Source organism: Trachurus japonicus, chromosome 18, assembly GCF_045865225.1.
Source record: "Trachurus japonicus isolate A0001 chromosome 18, Traja_1.0".
In the NCBI taxonomy this organism is placed as follows: Eukaryota; Metazoa; Chordata; class Actinopteri; order Carangiformes; family Carangidae; genus Trachurus; species Trachurus japonicus.
Window position 1 is genome coordinate 12,916,571 of NC_140924.1, and position 21,752 is coordinate 12,938,322.

General features: G+C 44.4%; 4 protein-coding genes across 4 annotated transcripts in view; all 4 read left to right on the forward strand.

Moving 5' to 3' along the window:
* LOC146968831 (muscle M-line assembly protein unc-89-like) overlaps positions 1–21,752 on the forward strand; it is a 40,122-nt gene that overhangs the window by 1,232 nt on the left and 17,138 nt on the right. Inside the window, exons 2-5 of the mRNA XM_085759320.1 lie at positions 646–984; positions 1,083–1,193; positions 4,036–4,371; positions 5,687–6,004. Coding sequence (XP_085615446.1) covers positions 646–984; positions 1,083–1,193; positions 4,036–4,371; positions 5,687–6,004 — 1,104 coding nt within the window. The remainder of the gene's footprint in view (positions 1–645; positions 985–1,082; positions 1,194–4,035; positions 4,372–5,686; positions 6,005–21,752) is intronic.
* LOC146968832 (butyrophilin-like protein 2) lies at positions 7,047–8,398 on the forward strand. The gene is made up of 3 exons (XM_085760422.1): positions 7,047–7,138; positions 7,946–8,280; positions 8,387–8,398. Exons 1-3 carry the CDS (start codon positions 7,102–7,104, stop codon positions 8,396–8,398), a joined length of 384 nt encoding a protein of 127 aa, XP_085616548.1. The 5' UTR covers positions 7,047–7,101.
* LOC146968833 (uncharacterized) overlaps positions 7,102–21,752 on the forward strand; it is a 28,186-nt gene continuing 13,535 nt past the window's right edge. Inside the window, exons 1-6 of the mRNA XM_085760421.1 lie at positions 7,102–7,138; positions 7,946–8,287; positions 8,387–8,494; positions 8,954–9,088; positions 9,703–9,861; positions 9,961–10,089. Of these exons, the coding sequence (XP_085616547.1) occupies positions 7,102–7,138; positions 7,946–8,287; positions 8,387–8,494; positions 8,954–9,088; positions 9,703–9,861; positions 9,961–10,089 (910 nt within the window). The remainder of the gene's footprint in view (positions 7,139–7,945; positions 8,288–8,386; positions 8,495–8,953; positions 9,089–9,702; positions 9,862–9,960; positions 10,090–21,752) is intronic.
* Positions 9,979–13,186, forward strand: LOC146968834 (uncharacterized). The gene is made up of 4 exons (XM_085760224.1): positions 9,979–11,152; positions 11,237–11,362; positions 12,673–12,990; positions 13,078–13,186. Exons 1-4 carry the CDS (start codon positions 10,909–10,911, stop codon positions 13,086–13,088), a joined length of 699 nt encoding a protein of 232 aa, XP_085616350.1. The 5' UTR covers positions 9,979–10,908; the 3' UTR covers positions 13,089–13,186.

Sequence of the window (21,752 nt, forward strand, 5' to 3'; positions counted from 1 at the left end):
TTTAACAATACAGGAACATTGTTTGAAATAATAAACATCATTATAATGTTCTTTAAACATTAGATGAAAATGTTTTCTTTAAAACACAAACAGAACTTGTAGGGAATGTTAGCCAAAGTTGTGGGAACGTTCCCTGCTAGCTGGGGTGTCAGTCTGAGTTATTATATAAACTGGATAAAGATTCATGATGCCAGAGGAAGTGAAAACGGGTCTCATCATGTGACATGATGCCACTTATCAGATCAGCTGATCAGCTGTTCCAGTGTTGCGTGTTATTGTGGATCACATTACAACCTGAATGGTTAGCATAGTTAGCATATTCTCAGAACATATGCTAGAATATATAAACTTTTCTTTTTCAAAATTGTTATCATAATAAGCATTTTGTCAGTAAAAAGTGTAATTAGCATTTTTATGTTGCTTGTTAGCCTAAAACTGGGTGACAGTATTAGTGCTAACTCTCTTATTCTTACTCACAAGCTGTCAGGTGTATGTAGCCCTGCTCCGTCCCCACAGGGGGACAGGATTGGATGAGTCTGTGTTGATGAGACTGTCGGTGGTTCACTGCAGCTCCAGGTCAAACACTGGATCTTCATCAGAGTCTGATTATCTTCTGGTTTCTGCCTCACCTCTGGCTGTCCTCAGTTTCCCAGCATGCCTCAGCTCTGGAGACACATGAGGGGGAGGAGTCTGTCCTGCTGCCCTGTTACTTTCCTACGTTTGACCTGGTCGAGCCTTCAGTGGTGTGGAACCGCTCCGACCTCCGTCCTTCAACCGTCCACCAGCGTCAGCCGGTGGCCGAACTCAGAGACCAGAACCAGGACTACAGAGGACGGACGTCCATGAGGACTGACGCTCTGAGGACCGGAGACCTCAGCCTCACTCTGAGGAGACCCACCATCAGAGACAGTGGCAGCTACACCTGCATCCTCAGAGGGAGGGGGGGAGAGGAGAGGCAGAGTCAAGTTACACTGAAGGTCAAAGGTCAGAGGACATGGACTCATCAGAAATGTGTTTTAATGTTTCACATTAATGTTTATAGTGATGTTTTAATCTCATGTTGTTGTTTGTGTCGACTGCAGGACGTCCTGTAGACTGGGGCCTGGTTTTCTCTGGTGTCTTTTGTCTCCTGCTCTCACTGGCTGTTGCTGCTGTTGGCACTGTCATACTGTATTACAGGATGAAGATTATAGGTAGGTTGTGTGTGTGTGTGTGTGTGTGTGTGTGTGTGTGTGTGTACGTTAGTAGTTGAACTCTGGTATGAATTGAACAGAAATGTTGTTTTACTGTTTATTAATATGTGAATCTCATGTTGTTTGTGACTACAGAACATCATCGAGTCCTGAACTACGCCCTTGTCATTATGGTTCTCCTGGCTGGTTTTCTTTTTGCTGCTTTTAGCACTTTCTTTTTTCACAAAGGGATTAAGAACACAGAGGGTATGTAGTGTGTGTGTGTGTGTGTGTGTGTGTGTGTGTGTGTGTGTGTGTGTGTGTGCGTGCGTGCGCGTGTGCGTGCGTGCGTATGTGTGGTGTTGTGGTGAGACACTTTCAGGGTTGGAGGAGACTTTAAAGGTAGAGTCTCTGGAGTTTTGTTCGTTGCAGTTTGTAAACAAAACATTTAAACTTGGCCCCTCCTCTCGGGCTCAACTGTACAGCCTCCTGCTGCAGACAGCAGCAGTTGTCAGTGTGGCAAAGTGAAGAGGGCCCGGGCAGGGATTGAACCCACACCTCCCGGGTAAGAGTCATGCATGCTTGTCAGTCACCCAAAGGGGCATCCCCTTGGCCAAGTAGCCAGGGCACATGATCAATTGGAGGCATAGCAAGTGTGCATGACTGTTACCCGGGAGGTATGGGTTCAATCCCCGCCCGGGCCCTCTTCACCTTGCCACATTCTGGCGCTGTTGGCAGGATCCATGTAGCACTAGTGGTGGGTCCATGGATTCCTAATGTGTGGCAGCCTGCGCGGAAGCACGAGGACATGCTTGTGAAAAGAGGGGGAGAGATGTGACAGTGGTGGTCCTGTCACTATGCCTCCAATTGATCATGTGCCCTGGCTACTTGGCCAAGGGGATGTCCCTTTGGGTGACTGGCAAGCGCACATGACTCTGACCCGGGGGGTGCTCTGTAGAGGAGCTTGAGTCCAGTCAGTCCAGAGGAGCTGTCGGAGTCAATGTAGTGAAGCTGTGGTGTGTGTGCAGAGTGATGAGAGCTTCACAGTGATTGGTTCATGTGCTGCTGCTATAGCTGCTCTTCTGAACTGGAAACAACACTAACATCTAATCTCATGTTGTTTGTGTCAATTACAGAACCTCATCCAGGCCGGAACAGCGGTGTAGCGGGTCTGATTCTGCTGAGTTCACTGATGCTCCTGATTATTTATGTTGTTTTTGTTGGTTGCATAAGATATAAAGAAATGAAGAACAGATGGGGTTTGTATACGTGTGTGTGTCACAAGTCACAAGTATAAACTCGTAGTGAATTGATCAAAAAAAAATGTTTTTGTTTAGTTTTTTTTTATTGTGCAATACCAGTAACAAACATTAAGCAAACGTAAAGACATGACACAGCACAGTTAAAAAAAAAAGTTTATTAATATTTTTATCTCATATTGTTGTCGATTGTCTCGACTACAGGATATCATCGAGGCGGGCAAAGGTTATCGTGGTTCCTCTGGTTCTCCTGTTTGTTACTGCTGTTGTTCTTTGTGGTGTCATCCTTCATAAAGGAATTACAAACACAACAGGTATGTAGTGTGCTCTATGTGTAGATTATTCAGTGTAGATTGTCTCTCGTCTGTGATTCACTCAGACGTGGAGCTTCATTGATGTGGAGGCAACTTCAGTTCTGTGTGTAGCCAATGTCTTATCTGGCCCTCTGCGTTGTGTTTCTCACGGCCTGCCCTACCTAGGTGGGGTTTGATCCCGCGACTTCCCGCACCGGAGGCGACGATGCTAACCTCTTCGCCAAGAGGTTGTCAACCACTTGGTGCATTGGTTAGCACGTCTTTTATGGGTGGAGTGAGTGCACATCCGTTACATGTGCAGGAACGTTGTTTTGCTTCTTCAGTGTCTGGTCGTTCCTGTGGGTGAGACCGGTGGCGTCGTTAGCCCCAGATGTTTTAAACCTAGCCCTGGACGGTTTTTCGCGGCAAAAATTACAGTTTTTAATACAGGAATAGACACATCAAATCGCCCACTTCAGACAGTCACAACCAGAGATGACTCTGGTCACAACTATATTGTTAGGATTTTATCGATAGCAATGCCGATACTCCTTATCAGATAGCCTACTTATCGGTACTCTTATCGCAAGTAATTTAGTGTAAAAAATAAAGATGTTAAAAGAATCAACTGTTTTTTTTTAATTACCAGAAGGGGGGTAACACCAGGAACATAATAAAAAAACTGACAGCAGAGAAGTCATCTCAACACCTTTATGTGACAGTTGACGGTCCTGTCACTATGCCTCCAATTGATCATGCGCCCTGGCTACTTGGCCAAGGGGATGTCCCTTTGGCCAGGTGGTTAGCGCGCATGACTGTCTCGAAGTCCGCCGGGCCCTCTTCACCTTGCCACATTTAAACCCTCAGCACGACAACAATTAACCTGCAGTGAGAGGGATTAGGCAGCTTTCTTCATCTGTCATCATGTTATAATAGGATCTCCTTCATTGGTTCTGAATGAATATTTAGCTTTTTTACTCTTAAAGTTCTTTTGTTGTTTCACTTCACTGCTCCGACACTGCAGCCCGTGTGTGCATGTGTGTCCATCTACAGCGCTGACACACACAGACACATACTGTAATGCTGCATCTAAAGCAGCCTTAGTGCACGTTCTTCACGCAGCAGAATTAGCGACACGAGCAGCTCCATGTTTCCATAGTTGGATTATTCTCCTCCACTTTCTTACACTCCTGCCAATAACCACAGTTTATAATAATAATAAATCCTATAATGTCGATTAATCTGTCTGTCTCTACTTCACTCTGTGGACATGAAGATGTCACTGATCTGTGTTCTTGTCTCTGTCCTCAGTGTCCTGGCATGGAGACACCGTGGAGGTCTACAGTAGGTATTATGTCCTGCTCCCCTGTAAGAACTATCCTTTACGTATAAACCCCACAGTCACATGGAGACGCCACGACCTCCGTCCTCCAACTGTCCACCAGAGAAACCAGCTGGGTGACGACCTCAGAGACCAGAACGAGGTTTACCACAGCAGAACGTCCATGAAGACTGACGCTCTGACCACTGGAGACCTCAGTCTCAATCTGACAAACCTCCACCTCTATGACAGCGGAAACTACACCTGCATCATCTCAGAGTTTGGAAATGAACGGACACTGAAAAATATACAGCTGAAGGTCAAAGGTCAGAAACACACACAAACATCTACAGTACAGGAGACAGGTCTGAGGTCATTTAGTGGTCATGTTGTTTATGTTCATCTCATTCACAGAAAACTACTCTGACAATGTTGAAGGCTCTGTTGTCTGTGTTATCCTGGTCCTCCTGGTTCTACTGAGTGCTTCTGTTGGTGTTGTGTCATTCATTGATAAAGGTAAAATATACTGTAGTGTAGATGTGACAGTGGTGGTCCTGTCACTATGCCTCCAATTGATCATGTGCCCTGGCTACTTGGCCAAGGGGATGTCCCTTGGGGTGACTGGCAAGCGCGCGTGACTCTGACCCGGGAGGTGTGGGTTCAATCCCCGCCCGGGCCCTCTTTAGAAAAAAGCTCACGAATAATGAGGAAAAACTATTCAGGATCAAAGCATTATTCGTGTACTTCCGAATACCGTATTCGGGTTTGGGTACACCCCTAGTTCAGACTGGATCTTATCTTGCAGGGGGAAGGAGCTGTAACACACACGAAGAACACTGGTTGTAAATGGTTCTGTCGATCCGGACAGTAGTGCGCGTCCTACATGCGGTCCGTGGTCGTCTGGCTTTGCAGGTCTCCTCCAGCAGGCTCTGGCCTCGTGCTAACAGGAGGGGGCAAGACGGCAGTTACTGTACTTTTAGACACAATACAGGTTCATTGAGTCTCTTTGTCATCCAGGGCTGCTACTCACGCTTCTTCATGCAGCCTTCTGTCAATCAGCTGCTCTCCGTCCAATGGTGATTGTAGTGTGGCAACCGTCGTTGATGCCTGTCATTCCCTGCTCCTGCTTCTCCGGCTATTGCGTCCCGTGTGGGCCTTTCTCCCTCTGTCTCTCTTCCCGTTTCCTGTAGATCCTTTAAAAACAAGGGGGTGGATGTGAGCTACACCTGCCCGTAGTCCGATTGCAGATAGGTAATCCAGTCATCTTCACTAAAAAAACAATTCATAACTCTGTGAAAACTCTGTGGGCCCTAGTTTCCTAGACTAGGTACAGTCTAGGTGAAGCGCAGCTGCGCCGCACCAACGGTGTGTGTCCAGGTGCATTTTGCAAGTTTGGGGCACGGCGCAGTCCGGCATAGACTGGCGCAGGCTCTCCCCTCGTCCCTCCTACCGGCGCAAATGGCAAAGAGGGAGGAGAGAAGGCGGGAGTGGGATTAACACAGCCGATTCAGATCTTCACCAATCAAATGAGCTCCTCTCCTCACCTTTAACTGCGCCGCAGGCAATGCATACTGCCATTTTGTCATTTTATACTTCAACATAGACGATGATGACATCATCATGTGGTTTGTTGTCTCTCAGACCAACAGGTGGAGGTGGTGGAGGGGGCGGAGTCTGTCCAGCTGCCCTTCAAGACCAGAGCTGGTCTGTCTGAAGACGTCAGAGTGGAGTGGATGGACAGAGACCACAGGAAGGTCCATGTGTATGAGAACGGTCCTAAAGGACAGGACCAGGTTTACAGAGGACGAACAGAGATGAATGAAGACCTGCTGAGGACTGGAGACCTCAGTCTGACCCTGAAACACCCCACAAGGAGAGACACAGGAGAATACACCTGTTTAGTCTACAACAAGAACGGAGACTTCATGAGAGGGACGGTAGTGAGTCTAAAGGTCAAAGGTCAGAGTTTTTTGTTTGTCTCTGGTTGTTTGTCTGTCTCTGGTTGTTTGTCTCTGTCTCACTGTCTTCTGTCTCGTCTACAGAGAGAACTCAAGTCAGAGCTGAAACAACATCCACTGATCCAACTCCTCTGATGGCTGATCAATCAGTCTGATTGGTCTGTTGAAAAAATTGTGTGATTACTGAAAGGATCTGACTTTGGACCAGAGCAGCTGGAGACCCGAGATCATGGGTGAACTACAAACTATCGTGATAACAGCCGTGTATAAAGTGAGATTAAAATATAAACAACAGATAACTTTTTCTCTGAGGTTGACTGTCTGTCTGTCTGACTTTCAGTACGTGTTCTTGTAGAACGGGTGTGTTGTATCATAAATTATCACGGTTTTCTCCATGATTACCTCCATCACAGTCTTTAGTTCTGTCATAATTACTACAACCACTAGATGGCGCCTATCAACAAAACTCAGCTATGGGTCATAATAACCTGCTGTACACACAACCAAAGGCTTTTTTTATATGATATATGATATCAATCATGGTATGTCTGTTTATATAGAACTATCTTTATTTTAATTTTAATCAATGAATTATATTTTTTCTATTGTCATTGTTGGATTGTATTGTACTTGATTCACTGTTGTTTGCCAGAAAATAAACAACACCTGGGCCCAGGTGAGGAAAAAAACTAATTTATTGTTCGTAACAGCTCACAACACACACACACAAACAACACAGCTTGTACATAAAATACATACAACAAGTACATGCATCAACAACTTTGATTTTATATTTTGTTCCACATCTTCAACAAATTAATTCAGATTATTTTTAACCACTAGGCTAAATGTACACTATAGGTGGAGAGTAATTAGACTTAATAACAGGGATCTGATGACATGGATCCAGTTGACCCAACAGGACATGAATTAGTCTTTGTGCAGCCTCAGTCCTCTCTGTCAGCTGACCTCAGTGGGAGTTGGTCTGTCTTTTCTTCCCTTTGCAGCAACAAACATTTACTTATCAGCGCAGAGTTCTGGTTCAGTCCATCACTCCAGGAAGAAGCGGCTTTAACAGGACTGTGGCTTTTAGAGAAGATGAAGGAATTTGTGGTTTTTGTGACGCTGCTGTACGGTGAGAAAAACGTCCATCTAAATGAGACTCTGGTTGTGTGTACTATGTTTGAGAAGACAGGTGGCCTGACACCAGGGCCTTATTGAAATGAAACTAATTCGATTTCTGAGCATTTATTCCTCGGACCGGTTCATATAGACAGCTGTTGTAGACCACTGTGGCCAGATGTGGTCACAGGGATTATTACATTTTCTTCATTACCTGGTTTAAGCACAACTATTTTATTCTAACTATTGATTGTCTTCATATAAGATTCATTTATATGCGGATCGGGAGCGAACGAGAGAGGGAGAAGACACTGGGCACCAGATTTCTTGTAACAGCGAAAATAGATGGGGGTTGGTTAGAAATGAAGAGAGGAAAATTGGAGTGAATTGGGATCGACTGTTGGTGTAAAGCTCAGCTGTGTCTTTGCTTCTGAACCACATGTTGCTCTTGAAAGTGGAGTTGAGTTAGATCTATAAAAGAGGACAAAGAGAAAAACACTACAGTCCAGCAGGTTCGGCTCCAGTAGCATCAAAGAAGTGTCAGTCTGGGTTTTATAAACTGGATAAAGTTTCATGATGTCAGAGGAAGTGGAAACAGGTCTCATCATGTGACATGAAGCCATTTGTCAGGTCAGCTGATCAACTGTTCAAGTGTTCAACCTTATTGAGCATAATTTCAGAATGGATAGCATCGTAAGCTTCTTGTGAGAATGGTAAGCTGTCAGGTGTATGCGGTCCTGCTCTGTTCCCCACAGGTGGATCTTCATCAGAGGGTCTGAGTATCTTCTGGTTTCTGGCTCACCTCTGTCTGTGTCCTCAGTTTCCCAGCATGCCTCAGCTGTGGAGACATATGAGGGAGTGGAGTCTGTCCTGCTGCCCTGTGACTTTAGTACATTTGACCTGGACGAGGCTTCAGTGGTGTGGAGCCGCTCCTACCTCCGTCCTTCAACTGTCCACCAGCGTCAGCCGGACGGAGATGAACTCAAAGACCAGAACCAGGACTACAGAGGACGGACGTCCATGAGGACTGACGCTCTGAGGACCGGAGACCTCAGCCTCACTCTGAGGAGACCCACCACCAGAGACAGTGGCAACTACACCTGCATCCTCAGCGGGAGGGGCCAAGAGGAGAGGCAGAATCAAGTACCACTGCAGGTCAAAGGTCAGAGGTCATGGACTCATCAGAAATGTGTTTTAATGTTTCGCATCATTGTTTATAGTGATATTTTTCATCTCATGTTGTTGTTTGTGTTGACTACAGAACGTCCTGTAGACTGGAACTTCATTGTCATCAGTGTCTGTTGTCTCCTGCTCTCACTGGCTGCTGCTGTTTACACCATCATACTGTATCAGATTACAAAGGAAATCTGTAAGTTGCTCGGACTGCTAAAGAGCACAAGTTTAAAACAAGCTAGCTTGTTGTGTCAAAAAGCTCTCTTACTGCATTAGCTAGAAACGTCATACTACGTGCATTACTGTTTCTCCAATTTGCACGATAATGGTGTCATGGAAACTGAACACATGAGACAGTCTTACAAATGTATCCTCCAAGAATTCAATGTTCCAAAAAAAAAAGACAATGGGAAAATATGTTTTTCAGCAAAAATCTCCAAACGTGACACAAGCTGCAGTTCCTCTAACTGGCCACTAGAGTGCGTCTCCAACAGGAAGTCAGTTCCCATTGACAAAACAGTCTTTCAATTATCAATGTGAAACTTGGAGTAAATCACACAATATGCTTAAGTGTTGTGTATTGATCAGAAATATTGTATTACTGTAATGTTTATAAATGCTATGATCTCATGTTGTTGTTGTTTGTGTTGACTAGCTACAGGATTTCTACCAGTCGGGATCAAAGTTGTCCAGGTCCTCCAAGTTCTCCTGGTTCTCCTGGTTCTACTGTTTGCTTGTGGAGTTGGACTATGCATTTTCTTCCTTCATAAAGGAACTGAGAACAAAAATGGTATGTTGTGTGTGTGTGTCATGTCCCTGCCTCCATATCCTCCCTGTTGTTTGGTAGAGACTTCAAGGTTGGAAGAGACGTTAAAGGAGAACTATGCCAGTCCAGTCATTTTTTCACTGTTTTAGTCTCTTTTTTTCTCTATGGAGCGCCTCCTTCAGTTTCAGAGTGCATATTTTACAACAATGTCACAACTGCCCAGCATTTGTTTTCAACAAAGCCATCAGAAGTACAAGTGCAACAGCAACATCGTCAGTTCCACACCACTTCTTTTTCTCTGGCTCTACCATCGTAAACACATGTGAAACAAAGCTGTTGCTGGCTTCTTCTTGTAACGCAGAAATCATAGTTCCATTTATGATCAGTTTTCAGCAAAGATACGCCGCAATTACTCCCAAAGTGTTTAATTAGGGCAAAAATCTTGTATAGTTCCTCTTTAAAGAGCTGATGTAGATGTGATGGAGGAACACACGGTCATGAGCCTCAACCTCTGACACATGATGACCAATGCTTTGATTCTCTGTTTGGTCTGGATCATTCGTGCTGATGGAGGAACTCACTTCACTGTTTACTAACAGCACTAACATCCAATCTTATGTTGTTTCTGTCGATTACAGAACCTCCTCCAGACTGGATCACTGGTCTGATGGGTCTACTGAGTCTACTGTTTCTACTGTTTCTCCTGCTGCCCTTGCTTCTCCTGACTGTCCTGGGTTATTGGGTCACGGATAAAGCACTTATAAAAAAATTATTTTATTTATTTGGTTTTTCCTCAGGTAAGAGGTCATAGTGGGATTGAGAGAAAGTGTTATTTAAATTTTTTATTGTTTATTAATATCTAAATATTATATTGTTGTTGATTGTGTCGACTACAGGACGTCATCCAGACTGGGTCAAGGTTCTCCAGGTTCTCCAGGTTCTGCTCGTTCTCCTGGTTCTCCTGGCTGCTGTTGCAGTTGTTCCTTGCTGTGTCATTCTTCATAAAGGGATTAAGAACACACAGGGTGTGTGTGGTGGTGGCGGGGGTTAGATTAATCAGTGTGAATTGTCTCTTTGTGTCCTCTCCCACCCCACCCCACCCCAACACCCGCACACAACTGAAACGCTCATTATGAGTAAATGGTGCAGACGGTTCAGTCAGAGTCAGTCAGTACCGAGTGCTGTCACCCACTGGCTTGTGAACTGTTGTTTTGAAGTCAGGAATTTGTGATTTGGCCGTTGCCATCTTGGGTTTTTGTAACCAATAGATACCATATATGGTAGAAGGGGTGGAGCTGTGGAGGAGTGAGGGGTAGATCTGACCCAAGCTCCATGAACACCCACCTACACCAGCTACATGACTGATTAAATGAAGTAACGTATGCTGACCCATTCTGCTTTATCATCTATTGGTTTTAAATGGGAGTGTAAACTGAAAAAAATAACATAATATTGTATTGAAGAAAACTTTAGACTTGTGAGTAAGACCATGAACTGATTAGAAAAACATTTGGTAGTGTGATTTTCTATTAGACTTTTATACAAACTGACTTAATCATGGAACTGAAGGAGTCGCCCCTAATGGTCATTTAAGGGAAAACAGGTTTAAGGGACTTCTGCATTGGCTTCACTGTTGAAACACAGAGTCAATGGTCACGTGAGATGACGAGAACTGAAAAACCTGAAAACTGAATGACTGGTGGAAGGTCAATAACGCCCGTACGTCAGTTAATCCGTCTGTCTCTGTCACTGTGTCCTGGCATGAAGACACTGTGGAGGTCTACGATAGGTGGTCTGTCCTGCTCCCCTGTGAGGATTCTCCTTTACCCATAAACCCCACAGTGATGTGGAGACACCACGACCTCCGTCCTCCAACCGTCCACCAGAGACACGAGCTGGGTGACGACCTCAGAGACCAGAACCAGGCTTACAGGGGCAGAACGTCCATGAAGACTGAGGCTCTGACCACTGGAGACCTCAGTCTCACTCTGAGGAACCTCCACCTCTCTGACAGCGGAAACTACACCTGCAGCATCTCAGCGTCTGGAAATGAACGGACACTGAGAAACATACAGCTGAAGGTCAAAGGTCAGAAAGGCACCCCAACATCTACATTACAGGATACTGGTCAGAGCTGAAGATACAGGTTGTTTATGTTCATCTCATCCACAGAGAAGTACTCTACAAATGTTGAAGGCTTCGTTTTGTGTGGTTTCCTGGTTCTGCTGGTTCTACTGGTTGTTCCTCTTGGTGTCGCCTGGTGCCTTAAATTTCATAAAAGGGTTTTCTTAAAAAGAGGTAAGAATTTGCTGAATTTACATTAACTGTGACCGACTGACAGGATTGAGCAATGTTGTTCATTGTCTGTCTGCTGTGTCTCCTGTTCTCAATTGACCTATGGCTAAGCCCCGCCCCCTCCACTCACTCGGACAAACAGTCAACATTCGGTGACAGGCGCTATGGCAGCTGAGACATTTCACAGGAGGCAGTTGATGGTTTTTGGAGACAGAAAGATTAAATATCATCTCGAAGTCACCAAAACTTAACTTAACTTTACTGCTATGGCTGCCGTTTGCCGCGAAACGCCGATAGCGACGGGCTAACTTCTGTTAGCCTGTCTATGGAGTTTTGCATTATACGTTAGCATTAAGCAAGCGGGCTTTATGCTTAGTTGTGATACTGGCTAACATCCAAACATCTCTGACAATATGTTGCCTCAAATACGTTGTTGACTTAACTTAGAACAGATGTAGACATCCTTGTAAGGTTTATCCACGTTTAGTGGTCTACTGCATAACTTTATCCAGAGCAGACACTTCTCTTGGTTGAGATGTGGCTTGGGAAAGGGTTAATAAAATCCACCCCGTCGCCCAGCCTCTCGGGATACCTAGTGTCGGAGTTGCATGTACCCCATGCACACCGTTTGACCATTTAAAACTTAAAATGTCAAGAAAAAACATATAAAAACGAATGAAAACTGACTAACTGCAATGCATTTCAATGGACGTGGAAGCAGAGAATGTCCGAGTGTATGGGCTAGCTATGCGCACTGTGATTGGCTCATCGTGTTAGGGGGCGTGGCTTAGCCATAGGTCAATTGGGACTTCCAGTCCAACTGTCTCTCTTCCGATGTCCTCTGTTCTCTGTCCCTCTGATCAAACCAACCACTGCTCATGATCGATACTGATCAATAGTCGGAGTGAAAACACCAACTGATGCTTTAACATTTCATCAGCAGCACCGTCCCAGACTTTTACTTTGACAAGATCAACTTTATTGATCCAAAGCAGCGTTGACAGATTCACAGACTGAGACACTTTGATGTGATGGATGTTTGTGTGTCAGTGTTTTGTTCTGAGGTTGGACATGAGTGTGAGACACATGTCCATATGCCAACGTGAGAGAGCAAAGATTGGGAGAAAACAAAACAAAACTCTGACCATGTCCAACACCTTCAACTCCTGGTTTGACTTCCTCCGTGTGTCCACTGTCCCTCTGGTCTGGTTCTGTCCTTCAGGTTCCTATACAGCTCTGTGATGCTTCAGTAAAGTGATTAAAACCTGCTGCTGCTGTCTGATGACATCATGATGTGGTTTGTTGTCTCTCAGTCCAAGAGGTGGAGGTGGAGAAGGGGGCGGAGTCTGTCCAGCTGCCCTTCAAGACCACAGCTGGTCTGTCTGAAGACGTCAGAGTGGAGTGGACAGACAGACACAACAAGAAGGTCCATGTGTTTGGGAAAGGTTCTCAAAGAGAGGCATGGTTTTCCAGAGGCCAAACAGAGATGAATGAAGACCTGCTGAGGACCGGAGACCTCAGTCTGATCCTGAAACATCCCAGAGTGAAAGACACAGGAGGATACAGATGCAGAGTCTACAACAAGGACGGAGACTTACTGAGAGAGACAGCAGTGTTACTCTCGGTCAAAGGTCAGAGTTGTTTGTTTGTCCCTGGTTGTTTGTTTGTTCCTGGTTGTTTGTTTGTCTCTGTCTCACTGTCTTCTGTCTCGTCTACAGGGACATGGTGAAATATCGTAGAAAAAATACTTCTTCATCCGTTCTCCGTCTCCAGCTCCTGCTCATGGATCACACCTGTCTGCACAGGTGAAGCTGAGAGAGAGAGAGAAGTGGATGTTTCCTCCTTTTATTGTTTACATAAATTGAATTATGGTCAATAAAATGTTGCTTTTTTTATGATGAATTTTCAAAATAAAAGTATTTTATGTCAAGATGAAAACAGTCCTGCAAAGTGATGTCACTTCCACTAATGAATGCTGGGCCTCTCGGGTCCTGGACGGGCCAGTGGGTGTTAAAATAACCAATATAATGTAAAATAAATGATTTCCAGGTTCTGACTGCAGCTTTCATAAAGGAGTCACATGCTACTCTCCTTCCTGTGTGGTGTTGACCTGCTTCAACCTCAGCCTCCTTCACCATGTCACCACTATTTTCCCTTCAGTCCTGTCATAGTTACTACGACCACTAGATGGCGCCTGAAGCTCACGTGGAACTGAACTGCTTCATTACAGTAACAGAGACAATCAGGTCTTTAACTGTACAATATACAAAAATACATACAACAGGTACATGAATCAACAGCTTTGTGAATCTTTTTGCCATTAGAGGTTGATGTTGATTTCATATTTTGTTCAACAGCTTCAGCAAATTAACTCAATTTTTTTTTTTTTTGAGTGAATTTTTATTTAGGTGGAGATTAGACTTCATGACCTGATGATATTATTTTGTTGACCCAGCAGGACATTCTTAGCTTCTGTGCAGCCTCAGTCTTCTCTGTTATCTGACACTCTATATGGGTGTTGGTCTGTCTCCACTTCCTGCTGAAATCGAAAGTAACCATTCCTGGTTCAGTGCAGTTATAGCTGTTACTCAGTCCAGGGAGGAGCGGCTTCAATGGGACTGTTTGTTTGTTTTTCAGAGAAGACGAAGATGTTTGTGGTGTTTTTGACGCTGCTGTACGGTGAGAAATAGATAGATAGATAGATAGATAGATAGATAGATAGATAGATAGATAGATAGATAGATAGATAGATAGTTTTTTATCAGTATCCAGTGATTGTAAAGGTCTGTGAAATGCTGTGACTGTTTCATTCTGATATGATATTCTGACTGGTACTGTGGATGCACTGTAGTCTCTGTTTTTAGCCTTTTCCTCCCACTGCAATATGTTTTAATAGGCCAAGTTTCTGAAAAGCAGTGTTGTGAGTAACGGGAAAATATCTTAAACATATGATTAGATGTGGACTATATAGATTCAATGCTTTTATCTATACATATATACAAAAACAACATATTGGGATTTTTGTAAAATACCAGTTATGTTGTTTTTGTATTTTGTGTCACACTGTTTTATTGTAGTGGCACACTCATTGACAAGAAAATCTCAAACCGGCACTAGGTTGCCGGCCCCTGGTGTAGTAGAATATGACAAGGCTATCTTTACATCCTCTGTACACTTATTAAATTTCCTTGCAAGCATATTGGCCTGTGCAGTTTACAACACTGACGTTGAACGTCGTCATTATCACATACACATAGGTCTTCTCTGATTATGAGAGCGGGGGTAGGAGTTTTATAAGTTCTTTTACTTCTTCCTACTCCTTTTCGAGAATGCTGTCCCTGTTTGTTTGCATTTTGTTGTTGTTTGTTTTTTGTTGTTGTAGATGTTGTTCTATATACTTTTTATTTTATACTTTATAAAACTTTTTTCTTTTTCTTTTTGTTTAAGATTTGTTTCATGCATGTTCAAAAATAAAGATTTGAAAAAAAAGAAAAATTATGTGGCCCAGATATTTAATTTTTTTCACAACACCAAGTGCTTGACCAGCTAAGAAAAAGGTGGGAAATTGTTAGTTTCTATCCTCCTATGTTTTTACAATCAAAATCACACTTTTTACTTAATTAAACATAATATCAAACTGCATACTAGCTGTACAGAAAAGAAAATTGAATTTGAGCCCACTGTGGGTCTTAACATTAGTGTAATAACTCATCTATCAGACGATGTAGGCCAAACTTTGTGCAAAATTCTATTTTTGAGTAAATCCGGGATGAAACTGTGGTATTTTTTTCCCGCATTGGATAATGCAGGCGCACGGATTATACGTCAGCCTGTACGATTCATCAGCCACTGATATTGGATCCGTCATCCGTCAATTAAACGTCTGAGACACACACACACACACAGAGCTTGGTCTCGCCCCAAGCTTTGAATATCCTGCCTGCTCGATAATGACCTATCAAATTAATTTTCCTTACTCGGGTAAACTCGTGCGGCAACTCGCGACAAACAGGACAAACGGCCATTTCTGTACACCTTTATCAGGAACAGATTCTCAGCAATTGCTGTAGCCCAACACTAGAGGGAGATATAATGACCAAGTCATCAGCATAATATGCCAAGTGATTAAAGGGAAACTTCGGGTTTTTTCAACCTGGGCCCTGTTTTCATCTGTTTTTCTGTATACGTGAGTGATGGATAATACTTTTATTGAGGTCGCTCCAGTATTGAGCCGGGCAGGCAGCCTGCAGCCCAGCTAACGCTCTTCAACCGGGCAAGTGGCTCCCGTCAAAGTTCACCCTATAAACGTGCATTTTTTTCACACTGACAGGCTCAGAAAATTACAATGAGTGTCCGACAACATACTAGAAAGGAGAAATGAACGTAATAGTCTCTACCTTTAGCGCGTCTCTTCTTTGACTGGTAGTAGTCATCCCGGTCAAAGTGGTCACAGCAGACCCTGTGTTCGGCACGGCGACGGTGCAGTGCATCGACAGGACTCTCAGCATCCATTTGTAGCACAGCTAGCCATAACTTAAGCATATCTGTGTCGAAGTAAGGTAGTCTGTGAAAGCTGCGCGAAGAGTAGCCCAGCATTTTGTTGCCACAATTTGGAAATGCTCCGGTCGTCTCTCTTTACCTCAGTTCCCCACCTGTGTTTTTCCGCGAGTTATCGCGATTTCAGAATGAGATTTCTGGCGTGGTGAGATTTGGACACAGATCACAGCAAACAGCGACCTCCAGCTAAAGGTAGAGACTATTACGTTCATTTCTCCTTTCTAGTATGTTGTCGGACACTCATTGTAACTATCTGAGCCTGTCAGTGTGAAAAAAATGCAGGTTTATATGGCGAACTTTGACGGGAGCCACTTGCCCGGTTGAAGAGCATTACGCCGGGTTCACACCGGACGCCGAAGCGCCGCGAATAGCCGCGGAGCGGAGTCCGCTTCCATTCGGCGCCCTCGTTAACTGGTGTTGTAGTTCAGACTAGACGCGGAGCGTCGCGGTCCTCCGCGGTCGGCTCGCGCCGTGGAGCGCCGGTTTCGGCGTCTGCTCTATTTTGTGCGCGAGCCGCGGCCGACCGCGTCAATTCTGGCAGGAAGTCACACAAAGAAACACGAGAGAATCCGGTCAATTTTCAAAATAAAAGCGATTTTCAAAATAAAATACTGCGATTGACAAATGCGACCGTATTTATATTTGTCAGACTCAACAGAGAACAAGAGAGATGAAAACACACACACACAGGATAGGGAGACACGGAGTGGGCTGGCTGCAGGGAGGAGGAGGGGGGGTCAAAACACACAAACAAACAGGGAAAGAGAGAGAGAAAGAGAGAGGCAGAGACGAGTTGTTGTAAAGTGAAGGAGGACGTGAAATTAATCTTGGAAGTGAAGTACAGGGAGTTGTTTGACCCACAGCACACGGTGTTATAATTATATGAGGTTATTTACTTATCCATGATGTAAAAAACACAGCTCTGAATGTGAGTAAACAACAGCTGAGGAGCAGAGGCGCTCGCGACCGCCGCGGAGAAATCAGCGTCTGGTGTGAACTGGAGGGACGCGGCTCGCGCGCGATTTCCGCGGCCGCTCCGCGTCGCGGCGCTTCGGCGTCCAGTGTGAACCAGGCGTTAGCTGGGCTGCAGGCTGCCTGCCCTGCTCAATACTGCAGCAACCTCAATAAAAGTATTATCCATCACTCACGTATACAGAAAAACATATGAAAACAGGGCCCAGGTTGAAAAAACCTTAAGTTTCCCTTTAATGTCTGTTTCCCACTATGCATCCAGTCCTACACAGGTTCAACTGTATAGACAGATCATCCATATACAGATTGAAGAGCACAGGTGATAAGATTCCTCCTTGTCTCACACCATTAGTTACAAGGAAGGGTGCAGATAAACTTGTACCCCATCTGGCATGCATATTTTGATGTGCATACCAGTAGTGCAATATTTTTATCATGTACGGTGGGACTCTGCGCTCCTGAAGTTTGGCGAACAGCTTTCCATGATTGACTCTGTCAAAGGCTTTGGATGCATCCAGAAAACATAAAAACATTGTACTATTTTTTCTTCTATACATACTAACCATCTCTTTCAATACATAAATGTACAAATCTGTGCTGTGTTTACTTTTTAACCCTCTGTAATGTGGAGATAATTCAGTCCCTGAGTCATGTTGCCTTCCAGTTTTACTCAGAAATCTGAATTTCTGAGCTCTGAGTTGGAATTTTTCTTTAATGACCCCTGACGTCATCTCCAACTCCAAAAGATGGACGGATCTCAGCAGAACCCCCGACATAAGAATTCAAGATGGCTGCTACTCACGTCAACAGTAATGAATCAACAATCTGCAATTTTACTGTTTACTTTATTTTTCTCATAACTCTTTCACAGTAAACTCAGCCATGTACACACACGGTACTGTTCAGTTTTTGTCCCTGGACATTTTCCTACACTGTGTAAAAACTGCCCAGAGTGTTGTTATCTAAATAGTTGTAATCTAAATATTTACATTGAAATCTATCATTTACAACTATGAAATAATTTCATTTTTGTTTTGTTATTTTAATTTTCCACTTTTCCAACTTATGCGTTTATAAGAAACAAACCTGTGGTTCCTCAGGTCTGTGGTGTGTGAGTCTGTGTTGATGAGACTGTCGGTGGTTCACTGCAGCTCCAGGTCAAACACTGGATCTTCATCAGAGTCTGATTATCTTCTGGTTTCTGGCTCACCTCTGTCTGTGTCCTCAGTTTCCCAGCATGCCTCAGCTGTGGAGACATATGAGGGGGAGGAGTTTGTCCTGCTGCCCTGTGACTTTCCTACATTTGACCTGGACGAGGCTTCGGTGGTGTGGAGCCGCTCCGACCTCAGTCCTTTAACCGTCCACCAGCGTCAGCCTGACGGAGACGAACCCAGAGACCAGAACCAGGACTACAGAGGACGGACGTCCATGAGGACTGACGCTCTGAGGACCGGAGACCTCAGCCTCACTCTGAGGAGACCCACCACCAGAGACAGTGGCAACTACAGCTGCATCCTCAGAGGGAGGGGGGGAGAGGAGAGGCAGAGTCAAGTTACACTGAAGGTCAAAGGTCAGAGGACATGGACTCATCAGAAATGTGTTTTAATGTTTCACATCATTGTTTATAGACGGATTTCTTGTGTACAAACAATACTAGGTGCGCATGCAACCAGGGGGCAAAAGACTGCTCGGAGTGAACTGATATCAATGTAGATGCCGTATTGTTTGTAGGACTGCAGCCGATATCCGAGTACTCGCTCGGCTTGGGCAGTATCCGAGTGCCATTTCACTACCTTTTTAGTTTTATGACACCAGTGCTGCACATACTCTCGCCGCCTTTAGGACCTCCGGGACCCCAATCTGCCCTTTTAAAGGACAGTTCCAGGCGAATTCAACTCTGGGGTGTATTTTCCTATCATTTTAGGTCTAAAAGAAGGAATCTGAAGATTTTCAGTTTAATCGCTCCTGTTTTACGGTACAGATGTAGCCACCTAGAAGTTCCCCCTGGTCCCTGGTGGGACCACTGTGGGACCGTGATGGGTCCGTGGCGGGTCCGTGACGGGCAGAGGTGGCAAGTAACGAAGTACAAATACTTCGTTACTGTACTTAAGTAGATTTTTCAGGTATCTGTACTTTACTTGAGTATTTATTTTTCTGACGACTTTTTACTTTTACTCCCTACATTTATACGAAAAAATATGTACTTTCTACTCCTTACATTGTAAAAACAGGCTCGTTACTTTTTTTTTTTGACACGACGTAAAAGCACCGGTAAAAGACGTGACGAACTAGAGAGGGAAAGAGGGAGAAGAAGAGGGAGGAGGGAGGGGGGGCGGTAGAGAGAGAACCGAGTTACCAACTTGTACTGTAGCAGTGACATGGAGGCAGCAGCATGGAGGAAGGAAGCGGTGGTGGCCGGACTATCCGACGGGGGGGTTGAACTCTGTACAATCTGCGCAATATAGCGCATTTATTGTTTACGAGCGGCAAAGCGCAACCTGTCCATGCGCCCGTGTCTGTGTGTACGTGCGCGCGCGTGTGTGCGCGTACGTGTGGTGCGAGAGAGACGGCAGGTGGACTGACTGGCAGAGATGAGAGGTGGTGAAACGCTGTTTAAAAATTCTTATTGTTATTATTTTGTGAGAGTCTGGCGGCCCAAACGTTGGGAAACACTGCCTCTGTTCAGTTCAATCTTGATAATTCTGTCTGAACTGAACGAGTATTTTTCTACACATGTATCTGTAGCCTACTTCTACTTAAAGCAGAAGTAAGTGATATTTTTGTGTTAAAGGTTGAATATGTAGAATATTTATTAAAAGCTATATTTTTTCAAAAATAATACATCCATGGGGCCTTTAGAGGGGTACAGAATGAAAGTATTGCTTTTCCATAAAAAATTTTTTTTTAGTCTGAATTATTATTTTTAATATTTTTGACGGGGTTGACAGCTGACTTTCTGTCAACGTTCTGTTTACATTCGTACCTGCCTGTAGCCTACACGTGGCTCAGTTCTCCGCTGTTTCCTGCCTCCTCCCGGTCCTATGCGTTTGTTTCCAACCAAGCCTTTTTAATAATCAATCGGTGGATCAATGGATTATCATATACTTGTTAGGATGGGTGTATTTGTGTAGTCTTATCTGTCATAAACACGTTTATCGTCGCGGACTTTTGGTGCCACAGAGCTCCTTTTTTTTTTTTTTCCAACTTGACGAGAGCAGTGACTGCGGAGGCTCTGAGGCTCTGAGCAGCAGCGGTGTGGAAGCAGAGAGCCTCCACTGTCCCTGTAACACGCTACAAGTCATTTATTATGCTGTTAATGACGGTAAAAATGAAACATAAGGTAAATATCCTGCTTAGCTCTCCTCCTCGGCTGTCCTCTGTTCAGAGCGGAGTCCCTAGCAACAGCCCGTTTTACCTAGCAACGGTCTGGCAATCGACTGCTGGAATTCTTTTTCTGTTGTTGTTCTTGTAATCCTACATAGTCAACCTTTAATCTAAGTCTTAAATAGTTCTATCTTCCGACAGCAATCACTTACATAGAGTGTTTGGTCTGAAACACGGGTCTGTCAGTCACTCTGCTCTGCTCTGAGCCCAGGAGAAAACTTTCCTTGTATCCTACAACCTTTATCCAATGAGGAGAGAGAACGGCATAAAGGGGCGGTCCTCTCTGTGTGTGCAGCCAAGGGATGCGTGTGAATGTGGTGACGTAGGGACGAGGACCAATAGATCCATGACGAGGGCGGGGGCTGCTAACTCCATCGGCTGACAAGACGTTATGGTGCGTTCAAGGCAACCAGTAACTCGTGTTTTTCCGACCTGTGAAGTCGTACCAGTTCGATCTGGTACGACTTCACGGGTCAGAAGTTTCGAGTGGCCGTTATAGTGACTTTCACAGGTAAACCAGGTCGGAGAAACACGAGTGGGTTGCCTGGAACGCTACAAAGTCGTAAGTTGTGACTTGAAGCTGTAATTTACGGTTTCAAAAGTCTGCCTGGAACGCAGCATTAGCCAAAACGACCGGATCGCTTACTTCTGCTTTAAGTACAGAATATGAGTACTTTTGCCACCTCTGTGTACAATACAAATGCCTACGATTGACCATAGTGAAGTACATTAGGATACATTTTGTGTCCGGCAGGTAAACTTAGGCTATGTGAACAATAACATTGATGAAATGGATTCAAGATGAATTATCGTGTGGTTATTTGCTTTGCAGTGAATCGTGCAATGGAAATACTACTACTTGAGTAGATATTTGGATCAGTACTTTCACTTTTACTTAAGTCGTTTTTTACACAGGTACTTTTACTTCTACTCGAGTAAAGAATCTGGGTACTTTTGCCATCTCTGGTGACGGGCTCCCGCTTGGCCTGTGGCGATAATTTAATCCCCCGCGATGACGTAGCGAACGCAGCCACGACTGTTAACGCCCCTCTGCAGCCCGTGTGAAAATCAGCTGCAGTGTCTCATTTGTCCACGGGGAGGAGCAGTGATTTTGACCCAAGTTAATCTGTCAATCACTTTTCCTCCTCCTTTCTTTTTTCCCTCAGATGAATTGCTATAATTGCCTCCAAAACAGGCGATCTATAAGTAGCTTCAAAGATAAATAAACACCGACAGAGCACAAATAAAAATGTATATCACTCGCAGTTTACCTGTCTACAGAATTTGCATTCTACTAAATGTTTGCCTTGTGGTGGTTTTAATGTTAACACTGAAGCATACGGTGCGCAAATAAACCCTAACCAATAAATAAACAACATGCCGACGTGTCCGTGAATATACACGCATGAGACTGTGTGTAAAATGAAAGTGTGGTCCTAAATGACCGCCCTTATATTCAAACAAGAGGAAAAAGAAACAA